The sequence below is a fragment of the Adiantum capillus-veneris genome, chromosome 6, assembly GCF_014529385.1.
Source record: "Adiantum capillus-veneris isolate H3 chromosome 6, ASM1452938v2, whole genome shotgun sequence".
NCBI classification, from domain to species: domain Eukaryota; kingdom Viridiplantae; phylum Streptophyta; class Polypodiopsida; order Polypodiales; family Pteridaceae; genus Adiantum; species Adiantum capillus-veneris.
The window spans coordinates 80,927,486-80,943,221 of NC_140936.1; the positions used below are offsets into that span (position 1 = coordinate 80,927,486).

The following is a 15,736-nucleotide window of genomic DNA, read 5'->3' on the forward strand; positions in this document are numbered from 1 at the left end:
AATTGAGTCGTAGCATCTAAAGCATTGACATGGCCCTAAGATTCTAGTTTCTAGGGCTACTACATGATAATCGGACTCAACACATAGTTGGCCGTTGTGTCAATAGATTTTCGCTTCTAATAGCGTGGATCAATGTTGGCTCAACAAGTGTGGCGGTAGGATGGGAAGAAGGGCACTCTAACTCTTTGTGAAGGCCGACAAGAAAAACCTGTAGGTGGTGTGTGAGACCCCTCTTACAACCCTGAGCAAAATCAGCATTGCAATGGTCACTTAAAGTCATAATAATAAGACTCATAAAAAGTGATGATTGGGAGAGACAGATTTGGAAACAAACACGTCGGTGCGGCATGTTTTCTGTCTTAGCGCCTGCCCCCTTTATCTAGCTGTGGGCTGCCAAAAGGCGCTCATATTTAGCCCACTACTCGCACATCAGCACTCAAACTCCCAAGTTACTCAAGTGCTCTTCATGCAAAGTCCTGCATGAGTGCGAGGGAGTGAATTGAGACTGAATCTCGCTCGCTCTCTCTCTCTCTCTCTCTCTCTCTCTGCATTTTGAGTAAGCAAGCACTTGGGTCGTAGAGCGCTCTCTCTCTCTCTCACACACACACACACACACACACACACACACACACACACACACACAAAAACACACACTGAGGAAGGAGCATTTCGGTCACCCAATCTCGCAATTTGACGAAAGGAGCATTTGGGTCCTCGCCCAATTTCTTCCACTGAAAGCCCAATTCCCCAATTTCTGCTCTTTCTTGCAGAGAAGGAGACAATGAAGGCACTCATTCTTGTGGGCGGTTTCGGCACCAGATTGCGCCCGCTTACCCTGAGCTTGCCGAAACCACTAGTGGATTTTGCCAACAAGCCCATGATCCTTCACCAGGTAACAAAACAACTACTCTGGTTCTGCAGCTTGGCCCCCATTCCTGTGCAAATAGTTGTGGTCAGTCTAATTCTGTCTCTATCGTTTGTGGTTTGTCGCATGATTGACAACTCTACAGATAGAGGCTCTCCAAGCTGTTGGCGTCAAAGAGGTGATTTTGGCAATCAATTACCAGCCAGAGGTAGCTTGCCTTTTCCACTTTCTTCATATTCGTCCATCAGTAAAGGGAATGTAGGCTCTTTCAGATCCATGTGTGAAGTACTATGCAGAATTGCATGCTTTCCTTGTGAGTTTTATTGGCTGAATGTGTGAATGTGAATGTTCTTCTGTGTCTAGGTAGATTATTTCTTTGGCAAAAATATTTTTATGTGGCTAGTAATGGCTGACTGTATGTACATGCATGTAAAGCCTCTTAATTTATGTGGAATTGCATTTTTTAGTTCTAAATTTTGTGATATAATGATGTATGCATGTAAAGCCTCTAAATTTTATGTGGCTAGTAACGGCTGACTGTATGTACATGCATGTAAAGCCTCTAAATTTATGTGGAATTGCATTCTTTAGTTCTAAATTTTGTGAATTAATGATGTATGCATGTGGTATGTTTATGGCCCAAGTGTATGCTTTTCATTTATGCTTACTTTGTGCACAGAGTAATTAACCCAAGTGTATGCTTTCTTCTTAAGTTAATTAACATTAGTTAGTTGATTAATTTACTTTGTTTACATGATTATGGGGTCGTATGTATGTTTTTTCTGACTTGTTTGTTGCTAAGTATGTAGAAAGTTTTTAATTATGTACATTTAGATGCTTTTCTTCTGACTCTAGCTTCTATTGCTATGCATGTGTGGCAAAATGTTTCTGTTGGTCTAAAACTTTACGATTATATGTAGGTTTTTTTTTCTGATTTTTACTGGCTAGATGTACGCCCAGGCACGCCAAGAGTATGCATATCAAGGGATTTTATTTAATCAAGGGTCTTTATTCATGTAATGGTAAAATTTGATGTGGGTGGGTGGGTTGTGTATTTTGTATACGATCTATAATACATTGCATTTTGGCAACTAATACACGGACATTCTTCCCTAGAGCTAAGACTCCAACTCTTCCATTTCACAAAAAATATGATTTTCTATTTATATTATCAGCGAGATGCTTTATTGTTGTTGGCATGTAAGTGCATGGCTAACCCTATGTGTGTATAGGTGTGAGGTTACTTTGGTTGTGCTTGTGCCTCATGAAAGACTCCATGTCTGCATGCATTTAATATCAAGTTTGATGGCTCAATGTATATTTACATACAGGTTATGCTCGGATTTATGAAAGAATTCGAAACACGACTTGCCATTAAGATCGTGTGCTCCCAAGAGTTTGAACCAATGGGCACTGCCGGGCCTTTAGCGCTTGCACGTGAAAAGCTTGATGATGGATCCGGAAAACCATTTTTTGTGCTCAACAGTGACGTGATCAGCGAGTACCCTTTACAAAAGATGATAGATTTTCACAAATTCCATGGAGGGGAGGCTTCAATTATGGTTACTAAGGTTTTTTTTTCATATTATTACAAATTTATGTTTATGTTTATCCTCATTATCATATTAGTAAATTGAATGAATGTAATGATCTTTTAAATGAAAAACTGTGTGAAAACAAGCCGTATGCCTCTGTAGACTATGGCATTGCCTTTCGTAGATACTTCCGCATCAACACTCCCTTTCTCTCGAAATGCAAATTTTAACAAAAAGGATGGTGGTTTTAAAAGCTTAGAACCATGGGCATAAAACTCAAGTATCATCAAAACATTTTTAAGCACTATAGTGGCAATGAGGCAAACTGGATGTAGAACATGTATGCATCCACACTTCACACCCATGAACATACTGTCATCGCACGGTCTACATGCTGAGTGTTTTTCTGACAAATGTAGTTGCTCTCTTCTTTTGCTGCTTTGGGGGAGGCGGAGAGATGAAACTTGTGCATGAGACGCATGTAACTATATAATTGCTCTCTTTTTTTGTTGCTAAGATAAACAAAAGAAAAAAAAAGGAGAAGACTGAAGGTCTAAATTCAAATCAAATAAATTCGGTACATTACATAAGTGTAAGGAAACTCTAAAGAGAAAAAAAAGCTTAAGGAACTCAAAAAAGACACATTGCGTGCACGCCCGACCACCTCTTTATATACATGTGCACAGTCGTTTTGAGTTTCCACTTCATGAGGCTTTGATTTTCTAGACTCACCCACATTTGAGATGTTTTGAAAGGATTTTTATTCTGTCAAAATCGTGGAGACCTATTGTATTGTGACATTATATAATTTGCTCATTTTGCATTCTCCTTTCAAACCATCTAACTATTACTTCTTGGTTGTTAAGGTGGATGAGCCTTCCAAGTATGGAGTGGTCGTGCTGGATGACAATTCAGGAGAGGTGCAAAGGTTTGTGGAAAAGCCAAAGAGTTTTGTTGGAAACAAAATAAATGCAGGCATCTACCTTCTCAACCCAGAAGTTCTCGATAGAATTGAAATGCGACCCACATCAATAGAGAAGGAAGTCTTTCCAAATATTGCCAAAGAAAGGAAGCTTTTCGCAATGGTGTTACCGGGCTTTTGGATGGATGTGGGGCAACCAAGAGACTATGTAACAGGCCTCCGCTTGTATTTAGAGTCACTCCAAAAAAGATCACCAGAGAAATTAGCAAAGGGGTTAAATATTGTTGGGAATGTCATGATTGACAAGAGTGCTAGCATAGGGGAAGGTTGCTTGATTGGTCCGGATGTATCCGTAGGGCAAAATTGTGTGATCGAGGATGGCGTACGGCTGTCGCGCTGCACAATAATGCGGGGAGCGAGAGTGAAAAGACATGCATGCATCTCTGGCGGTATAATCGGATGGCATTCGACGGTTGGGCAGTGGGCAAGAGTTGACAACATGACCGTTCTTGGAGAGGATGTGCATTTGTCGGATGAGGTTTACAGTAATGGAGGAGTGGTGTTACCTCACAAAGAAATAAAAAACAGCATTCTCAAGCCAGAGATAGTCATGTAAGAACTGACCATTCGCAAATCCTTTGCTCTGCTATAAAGAAGCACATCTCTAAGTTCATTGTAAGTAATCTTTGTGATCTAAGAGCTTAGACCATCCATCATCCAAACAGGCCAATGTAAGTAACTAAGCATGCGTCCACTACCTTTTATGTCAACTATCTTGCATGCTTTTGACATGCATGCGCCATGCCATTCGTTCATCTTTCAACCACAAACCAATGTAACTTTGCATGTCTTATACATTCACCACCCCCACTACCCACGGATATCGTATCATTGACATCTACTTTGATGTTCAAGATCATGACTTCAGACAGTTGTGACACCATGGTTTTTTTCATTCAAATGATAACTTGATTTTTTTCTCAGAAAAGACATACATTCCTCCCTTTTTCTTCCCAAAATTAATAGCACAATCATCGCAGTACCACAATACCATAACAGTCTTGAAAAGGAATCTGAAAAGGATGGATGGCCATGAACATTTACTTAACAAATTCTTGCAACTTTTATCTAAAACAATGCGTTCCAAGACAATCTACTAATACATTAACTAGCGGCGTAATGTATCTATGAAGCTAGTAGTTTTGGTTTTGTAGATAAAAGCCTTTGCAAGGGACGATGTAATCGATTCAAAGCTTGTCATCAAAGCGTCCAAAATGGAGGATTTTCTTATGGTTTGCTCAATGAAAACACATCCTCCACTCTTACACAAGACTCATTTTTTAAGGGCGACCCTTATCATTCATTTGAAGGGTAACTTTTTAGCTGTCCTTTAAACTATATTTAGGCAAAATTCAGAAGGGCTACTCAAAAGATTTTTCAATATTCTATCCTTTTTTTTGAAGGGTAAAAATATTTTTACTCTTCACTGAATGGTAAAAGTGCCTCCGAAGGGCGTTGAAGGTTTCAAAAATTAGTCAAGCCTCCACATTCAAAAAACAAAAATTTGGGCGATTTGTAACCGATGATGTTTCTCTGGTCAAAAAAAGAATTTGGGCTGTTTGTAATTGATGATGTTACTCAGTGGGCAGCTAAATTGACGGTCCATGCTAACAAATGGCCAAGTGAGTTAAAGGGTGCTCTTGGATTAGTAGATGTTTTGGGTGTTGGTTATCCAAAAGAAGCAATTAAAGCCGTTGTTTAGCTTGTCATGTAAATCTGCACTCACAAAAACGTGACCTTTTCTTTCTTATTAGGTTATATAGTGTTTTGAAGTTTTTTTTAATTGAACTCGAGTCTAAACCCAGTCTAATTTTCATGGCTTCAAGTTCCTTCTCTCGCAAGTGCATATACTGGCACAAAGTTAAGAGTCCAAAACAAATGTACCTCACCACCTTTAATCACATGCTAAGTTTGACTAGAATTCTCTGAGTTCCCTACTATACAATATGAGATTGACAAGTAACGGTGCTCGAAGCACGGTGGTCGTTGCTAAAAATCAAGGGAATTTGCACATGCACATCAAGAATAACAACCATTCATTACTTGAAACGTGGATGAAAGTAGCGTCGTGGAGTTTTCATAATCGCACCGGAAGTACATGTGCCTGTGCCCTACTCTTAGTAGACTCTTAAATATGAGGAAGAAACTTGGTATTCTGCTCTCAAGAACTTTGTTTCCAGAACAAATCTATTTTTAAATACTTGGGACCCTATTGCTTTTCAAGAACGGCTCTTAGGCAATTGCCATGCGATGTGCAACTATCAAACTCTCTTGCATGGTTACATGTACAATTATCATTTGTCTTATATGCAACTATGCAAGTCTTCTAAGTCACAAGCTAGTGACGTGGCAGTGCTCGGATACACGTGGCAGCCAATACAGACGCCCAAATTATGTGATGACCGGCTGATGTGGCAGCTGCACGAAATCCCGTAAATTGCGCTGGCCTACTCCTACGGATTCCCTGAATTTACACTGGAAGGCTGATGTGGCAGTTGTATGGAAACCTGCTTTTTAGCGGTGGCAGATTTTGACCAGCTGCTTTTGGAGATCATTGCTTTTAAGTTTGAAGGTAACTATGCCGAGGGCATGGCTGCACAAGTTATATATTACTGATAACCGGTGGTGCACGTGTTAACCACATCCTTTCACATTGCAACCATTGCACATGCACAAATAAAGGCAAGAATACACGCAAATATGTTGCTCCAATGTGATGCTATATATCACCATCAGGTGGGGTTATTGATGTATATTTGCCTTGCAACTCATCCACATTGGTTTGTCGACTCTTTTGGCCATGAACATAAATAGAAAAGCATTAGCTTGTAGAAGGCAGACAAAAGTAATAACTTTTTCCGAGCTAATCCAACAACTTGCACGCACGTGTGCGCACACATACATGCATACATACATACATTGGTGTGTGTGTACACCACACACACACACACACACACACACACACATGCCAGCCGTGTCACAAGAAAATAACTTTCTCCCATCAAGAGTAACTCCTATAATTGCAATTTTTTCTAGAAAGGATTTTTCTTATGCCAAAAGAAATTAGACTGATGTACAACTCCCAAGTCATAATGGAAATGCAACTGATATGGAATAATGAAGTCTGTACACCACAAAACTTTCTCATTAATAAATTTCAAATAGAGCAATCACCACCTTGGCTATCAGCAATCAGCCTCGCTACTAGAGACATTGAGGTCAAAGAAAAGGCTTTTACTGCCGATTTCCTGTGATGTAGTCCACAAATTGTCAGGGTGTTGGTCGTGTTTTCTTACTGAATTATCCAATGCACAGTTGGAACTCATTACTTGTCCATCAACATCTCCTGGTAAGCTGCTCAGGTTTTCATAATAACCATGGACCGCTTCACCGGTTTGCACTTGTGCCAGTGAGGGTGCAAAGGCAGAAGGCTCGTTGTCGTCATGTGTGCCTGCATGATGTGAATAACAATCACCCTCGCTTGATGCCCCACATGCTACTCTTCTCTGCTTTTCAATAGCCTCTGTTGCAGAGCAAATTGAAGGTGAGTGCAAAACCAGAAGAAAGTGATTAAAAAAACATAGTGCAAATAGTTTTTTCATGTGCCAATCAAACGTCAAATGCGGAGGAGTGTGAAAGTATGATATGAGTTTGATTCAGATTCTTGGTTCCAAATCAAACGTGACCCTAAATTTTTAGCATTTTATAATCATTTTGAAGCATTATGTGGCATTCAACTTTTAAATGCCAATAGAATCATAACATCCAACATAAAAAAGGAGCCAGTGACCATTAAGAAGCAAAACAATATATAAACCTTCACAAGGTCAGAAAAAGTCTACTTAAAAATTATGAAAGGAGCTAAAACATACAAAGAAAAAAAACTAAATCACCTCATTCGTTTCTAAACCCCACCAAAAATAAATAAATAATTATTTACTTGAAAACGCTTACAGAAAAGGCCCCAAAAAGAAAAAAAAAACTCTAGACCTTCATGATTAATCATCAAAGCAAAATAAATAAAGATTTCAGTCAAGCTTGAAAACCTCATAGTTTGCAGAGAATACAAACATTTGATATTTTTTTGGTATGAGTTTGAAATCAACTATGATTGTGTGCGCGAACTACTGACAGTATCCACGAGTCTTACCTCCTAGAGCAGCATCACTGGTAATGAGATCAAGCTGTAGGCACTCCAAAAGACGTCCAAGATCAACCCCGCTTGTCCAGTTCTCAGGCGCATAACCACTTCGCAGCTTTAATCGCCCTCGGTTCGCTGTGCCACCCCAAATAATACCAACTGGTGTTGGCTTTTGCATACCTTCTTCCACCATCAAAATGAGGCTTCCACTGTCCCCTTCCAAATCAAAAGCCTGCTTATCTTCTCCAATTATGAGGAAATCTGTAAAGAAGCAAATACCTTTCTCATCATTGTATTCGAGGGCATACGCCATGATTCTACCTTTCGTTAGACCTGAGCTTCTACCCACTTTCACTACTTGCTTCCCCACTATGCTGCTGATAGGAGCTTGCAGACCTATTGATGCAACTTCTCCCATGCCACCAACACCTCTCACTGTTGTTGTCACTCTAGACATATCAAAGCTGTCCCAAAATGGAATGAAAGCGCCATCCGCATGAACAAATGTCTCTGTAACAAGTAATGCCTGTTAGATAAAGGATCTCTCTCTCTCTCTCTCTCTCTCTCTCTCTCTCTCTATATATATATATATATATATATATATATATATATCCAGAGTGCAGATGAGGATGGATTCTAGTAGTAGTATCTAGTTCTTTTGTAACCAGACATGGTATTAGATTCACCATTTTGTAACAGATTGGTCTCATAGGTCATTTTGGCCTTTTGAAGACGTAATATGGGCAGAGAACGAGGGCATAAGGGCAACAGGACAAGCTCGATTCAGGAGGGGTTATTCCACTTTAGATCATATTCTTACGCTCAAAGCCATTATTAAGGAAGGAAGAGCAAGCGGGAGAAGGATGTATTGTTTCTTTGTGGATTTTCGGAAAGCTTTTGATACAGTACCAAGGGCCAGATTGATGCGCAGGATGCAAGAGTTAGGGGTCCCCAAAGAGATTATTTGGGGGATCATGGCCTTATACGGGTCAGTAACTGGTTATGTACGTACTCCAGAAGGGGATTCCAACATTGTTCATTCCACCGTTGGAGTAAAGCAGGGATGCCCACTGTCCCCTACTTTATTTGGTATGTACATAGATGAGGTATCAGATTACATTGATAGAGAGGGTGACAGAGGTGCTCAACTTGCAGGGTCATGGATCCCTTTGTTGTTGTATGCAGATGATATTGTATTGATAGCAGAATCACCAGATGGAATGCAGAGGCAGCTAGATGCATTACATAAATTCGCGGAGGACAGTGGACTGTCGGTAAACGTGGGTAAAACCAAAGTTATGATGTGTAACACCACACCGCAGTCGGTTAGGAGATCGACACCTACATTTTCATATGGCCAGGTTAAAGAGTACACAGATGCATATACACATACCTTGGTGTGGTATTTGCAGGACCGAAGTTTACTCTTAAGAAAGCAGCGGATGCTAGATTGTCCAGAGCCTCTGCGGCCTTGGGAGGGTTGGAGAGGATGTGTTCACAAGTGCAGTTTCAAGAACCACGAACAAAACTTTGGCTCTTTGATACCGTGGTGGCTTCGGCTATGCTTTATGGGGTCCAGATTTGGGGACCATCTGTGGATCAGGATAATTGGAAGTCATTGGAGAGACCTTTGGTATCTATGATTTCCCGAATGATTAGAGCCAAGGCCTCCGTACCACACGCGATTACCTGAGCGGAACTAGCTGCCCCTCCGATAGAAATTGAAGCTCTGACCAGATCAGTGTCCTTTATACATGGTTTGTGGGATACAAATAATTGCCGATATACTAGACTGGCCCAAATCCTCTCGACAATTAGCAATGAAAGGGGATACATCATGCTGGTATGCGCAACTGTCCTCGTGGTTTCAGAGACACGGGTTCAGTATGGAAAGATTACCCCCCTTCCAATACTCTCTTGAGGCTCCATCACTGGCAATTACACGAACGGAGATTAATAAAATCATCTGTCAGGATCTTATACAATTGGATACTAAGAGGACATGGGTAGACCCTACACAAGAATTGGGCACGAAGATGGCCGACTACAAAGAAAACTTCCTACAGCTATCTGAAGATGGATTTGTGATTCGCCCGAGCTACATGGATACCCACCCGTCTCATGGTTTGAGATGTCCTATTGGTCAGATTCGTACATCCTCACACCAGCTGGAAATTGAATTTGGCAGATTTAGGGGAATCCCACCTGAGAGCAGAATTTGCAAGTTATGCGGAATGGAGCCGGAGACAGAATTACACTACATATGCCATTGCACCGTATACTAAGAGATACGTGGGCGTTTCCATTGCCTATTTAAAGAAGGCTTTGGACCTCTAGATAGAGTGATGCAATACCAAGATCAAAGATGCTTAGGCTTGTACCTACTGGAACTACATCGGCAGAGGGATAATGTAATGAGAAGACAAAGAGCACTACAGCCTCAGAGGCAGATCACAGATTACTTCGGATCGAGAGAAGCAGGAGTGGAAGGAGAAGCAAGAGGCCAGCAGCCAGCACAAAGGAGTATCCACATTCATACCAAAGGCACCCTCATTAATAGGGCGATTGAGCTTACGAAATCGAGACGACCACGACTGAGATGCAGAAGCACACTTCACCGGAGGAGACTACAACAAAGGATTAGAAGCATTCTAGCCAGACACACAGAATGCTCCTAAGAAGTTTATTTAATACTTTGTATTTAGTTTTTCACATTTATTTTCACACTTTTCACACTTAGTACTTTAGTACTAAGGTTAGTACTTTAGTACTAAGGTACCCAAACATTGTAACAGATTCACCACTTTTGTATCAGTTTGGTCTCATAGGTCATTCTGGCCTTTTGAAGACGTTAATATAACAATTCATTTCATCTCTCTCTCTCTCTCTCTCTCTCTCTCTCTCTCTCTCTCTCCAATTAGCCATGCAGGGAGATACAGCATGCTGGTATAGGGAGATGACATCATGGGTTCAACATAGACAAATTGCCTCCCTTCCAGTACTCACTGGATGCATCCTCTCTGACTCTTACACAGTCTGAGATCACCACGCTCACTTGACTCAGCTAGACACCAGGAGGACATGGATACAGCCAACACAAGAGCTGGGCACGAAGATGGCTTTCTACAGAGAGCAGCTTCACCAGCTTACGGAGGATGGTTTTGTGACGAGGCCCAGATACATGGACACCCATTTGTCTCATGGGATACGATGTGCTATTGGCCAAATACGCACATCTTCACACCAGCTGCAGATTGAGAGTGGGAGATACAACGGAGTACCAGCAGAGGCCAGGACATGCCCTCTGTGACATCGAGCCTGAGATAGAGTTTCACTACACATGCCACTGCCCTGTCTACTACGAGATACAAGGCCGCTTCCATTGCTTGTTTAGAGAGGGCTTTGGACCACTCTCCAGAGTCATGCGGTACGAGGATCAAAGATGCCTGGGTTTGTTTTTGCTCGAGCTGCACAGACACAGAGAGAGCCTGATGAGAGGAGAGGCTAGCCAGTCTCAGAGACAGATCACAGACTTCTTTAGAGCTGCCACTAGACACCCGGAGGAGTTACTACCACAGCAGAGCTCGTCGCCTCACACCAAAGGCACACTGATCGACCGAGCGACTAAGCTGGGGAGATCTAGACGCCCACGACTGCGGAGGACTACACAGCATCAAGGGAGGCTGCATCAAAGGATTTGGATCACTTTGGCCCGACATGCACGACGCCCGATCAGACTACTGACCATGGAGGAGATTGATGAGATCCGCCAACGACCGATGCTGGATCTCTTGTGATCTAGCTATCCCAGCTAGCTGCTTAGTTCACACCTAGCAGTTTAGGATCCCATAGTATTTTATTTTATCATTTTGTCATTTTGTCATCTTGTTACTCTGACTTTGTATCAGATCCACCACATTGTAATTTTCTGGTCTCATAGGTCACTTTGGCCTTCTGAAGACGTTAATATAACATTTCATTTCATTTCATCATCTCTCTCTCTCTCTCTCTCTCTCTCTCTCTCTCTCTCTCTCTCTCTCTCTGTGTTTTCTTTGGGGAGTGCAGCAGAGACTAGACTGACTAGAGCTTATGCGACCTTGGGAGGCTTGGAGAGAATGTGTTCGCAGGTTCAGTTCCAAGAACCTCGGACAAAGTTATGGCTCTTTGATACTTTAGTAGCCTCAGCTATGTTGTATGTCGTGCAAATATGGGGACCTTCTGTGGGCCAAGATGGTTGGAGACGTATGGAAAGGCTCTTGGTATCTATGATCTCTCGACTGATCAGAGCGAAGGCCTTTGTACACCACGCTATCATTCGAGCAGAGCTAGCTGCCCCTCCTATGGAGATTGAGGCGCTTACCAGACTAGTATCCTTTGTGCACAGCTGGTGGGATACTACTAGAGACAGATATGCTAGACTGGCCCTTGAGTCTTCCAAACAGTTAGCTCTTCAGGGGGACACTTCATGCTGGTATGCACAGATGACATCATGGTTTCAGATGCATGGCTTCACCATGGACAGGCTGCCCCCTTTCCAGTACTCTCTTCAGACACCCTCGATGTCTCTTACACTGGTGGAGATTACTAGACTCAATTGTCAGGACCTGATCCAGCTGGATACCAGGAAGACACGGATAGAGCCGCCACATGAGTTGGGCACGATTCACAATTTTGTAACAGTTTGGTCTCATAGGTCATTTTGGCCTTTTGAAGACGTTAATATGACATTACTTTCATATCTCTCTCTCCCTTTTTAGCCCAAATGGAACGTGATTTGTATCAGCTCTTTTTGAGCCGAGATTCACGTGAGGCCTGGCGTCTCTTCCATGAGCACTCACCTCCTCCAGTGATTACCTCTCCCGAGATTTGGGGTCAATATGCAGCATCATTATATACAGTACCTGGGCAACCACCATTACCAGACCCTCTAGAGCCATGTCCAGCCACTAGTACCTTCTTTACCACTGAGATGGTGAAGAACGCCATTGACAGGATGAGGACTAGGAGAGCATATGATCATGATGGTTTGGTGGCAGAGCACTTGATACATGCTAGAGATTTACTGTCAAAGGTTCTTGCGCGGTTGTTTAACCGTGTCATGTGTGAGGGACTACCCGAGTCCTGGAGATTATCTACTATTGTACCTCTTTTCAAGGCAGGGGACCCCACGGTGCCAGGGAACTACCGTACTATTATGATAGGGCACACATTGGCACGGTTGTATGCATCCATTCTTGAGCAGCAACTGAGTAAATGGGCAGAAAATGAGGGCATATGAGCAGCAGGACAGGCTGGATTCAGGAGGGGTTTCTCCACTTTGGACCATATTCTTACACTCAGAGCCATTATTGAGGAGGGTCGGACACATGGGAGACGGATGTATTGTTGCTTTGTGGACTTCCGCAAGGCATTTGACACAGTGCCGAGGGCCAGATTGATGCACAGGCTACTGAAGTTGGGAGTACCCATAGAGATCATATGGGGGATCATGGCTTTATACGGCTCAATAACTGGCCAGGTACGCACTCTTGAGGGGATTTCTGACATTGTTCATTCCACTATTGGAGTGAAACAGGGGTGTCCTTTGTCCCCTACACTTTTTGGTATGTATGTAGATGAGGTCTCTGACTACATTGACAGAGAGGGTGACTACATGGATCCCTTTATTATTATATGCTGATGATATTGTGTTGATGTCAGAGTCGCCAGAGGGAATGCAAAGACATTTGGATGCATTGCACAACTTTGCAGAGGATAGTGGACTGTCTGTGAACCTTGGTAAAACCAAGGTTATGGTGTTTAACACCACACCACAATGGGTCAAGAGATCGGCACCTACACTCGTATATGGCCAGGACACTGGAGTACACAGATGAATATACATATCTGGGGGTGGTATTCACAGGACCGAGGTTTACCCTGAGGAGAGCAACAGAGACTAGACTATCCAGAGCCAATGCGGCATTGGGAGGGCTAGAGAGGATGTGTTCGCAGGTTCAGTTTCAAGAACCACGAACAAAACTATGCCTCTTTGATACTTTGGTTGCTTCAGCTATGCTTTATGGGATCCAAGTTTGGGGACCATCTGTGAATCATGACAGTTGGAGGAACATGGAGAGACCCTTGGTATTTATGATATCCTGGATGATTAGAGCCAAGGCCCTGTACCACATGCGATTAATCGAGCGGAGGTAGCCGCCCCTCCTATAGAGATTGATGCTCTTACCAGATCAGTGTCCTTTATGCACAGTCTATGGGATACACATAGAGGCAGATATACTAGACTGGCTCTTGAGTCCTCTAGACAGTTAGCGATGCAGGGCGATGCATCATGTTGGTATGCACAGATGACCTCATGGTTTCAGAGGCATGGTCTCAGCATGGATAGATTGCCTCCCTTTCAGTATTCCCTGGATGCACCCTCCCTGCCAGTCACACGGACGGAGATCACTAGACTCATTCGTCAGGATCTTATACAGTTGGACACCAGGAGGACATGGGTAGAGCCGATACAGGAGTTGGGCACGAAGATGGCTTTCTACAAAGAGCACCTTCTCCAACTTTCAGGAGATGGGTTTGTGACTCGTCCGAACTACATGGACACTCATTTATCTCATGGTCTGCGATGTGCTATTGGTCAGATTCGCACATCCTCACACCAGCTGGAGATTGAGACGGGTAGATTCAGAGGGATACCGCCAGAGTCTAGGATATGTCAACTATGCAGTAGAGAGCCAGAGACAGAGCTACACTACATATGCCACTACACTGTGTATTATGAGATACGAGGGCGCTTCCATTGCTTATTCAGGGAGGGTTTTGGACCCCTAGATAGAGTCATGAGGTATCAGGACCAGAGATGCCTTGGCTTATATCTACTTGAGCTACACCAACATAGAGCTAGTCTGTTGGGGAGACATGGAGTACGGCAGTTGCAGAGACAAATCACAGACTTCTTTGGATCGAGGGAGCCAAGAGACCAACCACCAACACAGGGTTGTACCCGCATTCATACCAGAGGCACCCTCATTGACAGGGCGACTCAACTCGGGAGATCGAGACGACCACGACCGAGACACAGGAGCACACTCCATCGACAGAGACTCCAGCAGAGGATCAGAGGCATTCTAGAACGACACCCAGATTGCCATTGAGGGCCTTTTCTACATTTTTACATTTCACATTTCATATCTCACACTTCATTTTCAATTTTCATTTTTTGTACTTTCATTACTTTTTGTACTTGTACTTCAGACATTGTATTAGATTCACCACTTCCTATCTGATGGTCTCATAGGTCATTTTGGCCTTTTGAAGACGTTAATATATCATATCATATCATATCTCTCTCTCTCTCTCTCTCTACACACACACATACATACATACATATATATATATATATATATATATATATATATATATATATATATATATATAGTATTTTTGGCTCGCCTAGAGCAGGATTTATACCAGCTATTCTTGAGTAAGGACTCTTGAGGCATGGCGGCTCTTTCATGAGCACCCCCCCCCCCCCCCCGCCCGTCACTTCTATAGAGGCCTGGGGCCAGTCCGCATCATCTCTGTACACAATTCCTGAGCAGTCCCCCCCTTCTCGACCCCCCGATCCATGCCCACAGACATGTGCTTTTTTCACCGCTGAGATGGTGAGGAAGGCAATTGATAGGATGAGGACCGGGAGAGCATATGATCATGATGGCTTAGTGGCTGAGCATTTCACGCATGCCAGAGATCTATTGGCAGAGCTTCTAGTAGTTATGTTTAACCGTGCCATGTGTGAGGGCTTGCCTAATACTTGGAGTTTATCTACTATTGTACCTATCTTCAAGTAGAGAGACCTATGGAGCCTGGGAATTATCGCACTATCATGATTGGACACACATTGGCACGGTTGTACGCATCTATTCTTGAGCAACAGCTGAGTAGATGGGTAGAGAGGGAGGGGATACGCACAGCCGGGTAGGCAGGGTTCAGGAGGGGTTTTTCTACTCTTGACCATATCTTGACACTCAGAGCCATCATTGAGGAGGGCAGATCACGTGGGAGATGGATCTATTGTAGCTTTGTGGATTTCCAAAAAGCATTTGACACAGTGCCCAAAGCTAGATTGATGCGCAAATTACAGCAGATGGGAGTACCCACAGAGCTCATTTGGGGGGTCATGGCATTATACAGGTCAGTAGTGGGGCATGTAC

At 43.0% G+C, this 15,736-nt stretch overlaps 2 protein-coding genes across 4 annotated transcripts in view; one reads left to right on the plus strand and one right to left on the minus strand.

Annotated features, from left to right (window-relative positions):
• The first annotated feature begins 413 nt into the window (after window positions 1-413).
• Window positions 414-4,310, plus strand: LOC147455772 (mannose-1-phosphate guanylyltransferase 1-like). The gene is made up of 4 exons (XM_086514443.1): window positions 414-892; window positions 1,011-1,073; window positions 2,197-2,436; window positions 3,267-4,310. Exons 1-4 carry the CDS (start codon window positions 782-784, stop codon window positions 3,936-3,938), a joined length of 1,086 nt encoding a protein of 361 aa, XP_086370569.1. The 5' UTR covers window positions 414-781; the 3' UTR covers window positions 3,939-4,310.
• A 2,190-nt stretch (window positions 4,311-6,500) lies between these two features.
• The window catches only part of LOC147455773 (protein NARROW LEAF 1-like), a 147,104-nt gene continuing 137,868 nt past the window's right edge, over window positions 6,501-15,736 (minus strand). For all 3 annotated transcript variants that reach the window (XM_086514440.1, XM_086514442.1, XM_086514441.1), the window contains 2 exons: window positions 7,533-8,033; window positions 6,501-6,905 (listed from right to left, as the gene is read on the minus strand). In XM_086514440.1, the coding sequence (XP_086370566.1) occupies window positions 6,568-6,905; window positions 7,533-8,033 (839 nt within the window). In that variant the 3' untranslated portion in view covers window positions 6,501-6,567. The remainder of the gene's footprint in view (window positions 6,906-7,532; window positions 8,034-15,736) is intronic.

What these genes read in the sequence shown, in the direction of transcription:
- LOC147455772 (XM_086514443.1), top strand. Translation starts at nt 782, where the DNA reads ATGAAGGCACTCATTCTTGTGGGCGGTTTCGGCACCAGATTGCGCCCG. An exon ending in AGCCCATGATCCTTCACCAG is followed by an intron (nt 893 to 1,010) that starts GTAACAAAACAA and finishes ACAACTCTACAG; the next exon opens with ATAGAGGCTCTCCAAGCTGT. An exon ending in CAATCAATTACCAGCCAGAG is followed by an intron (nt 1,074 to 2,196) that starts GTAGCTTGCCTT and finishes ATTTACATACAG; the next exon opens with GTTATGCTCGGATTTATGAA.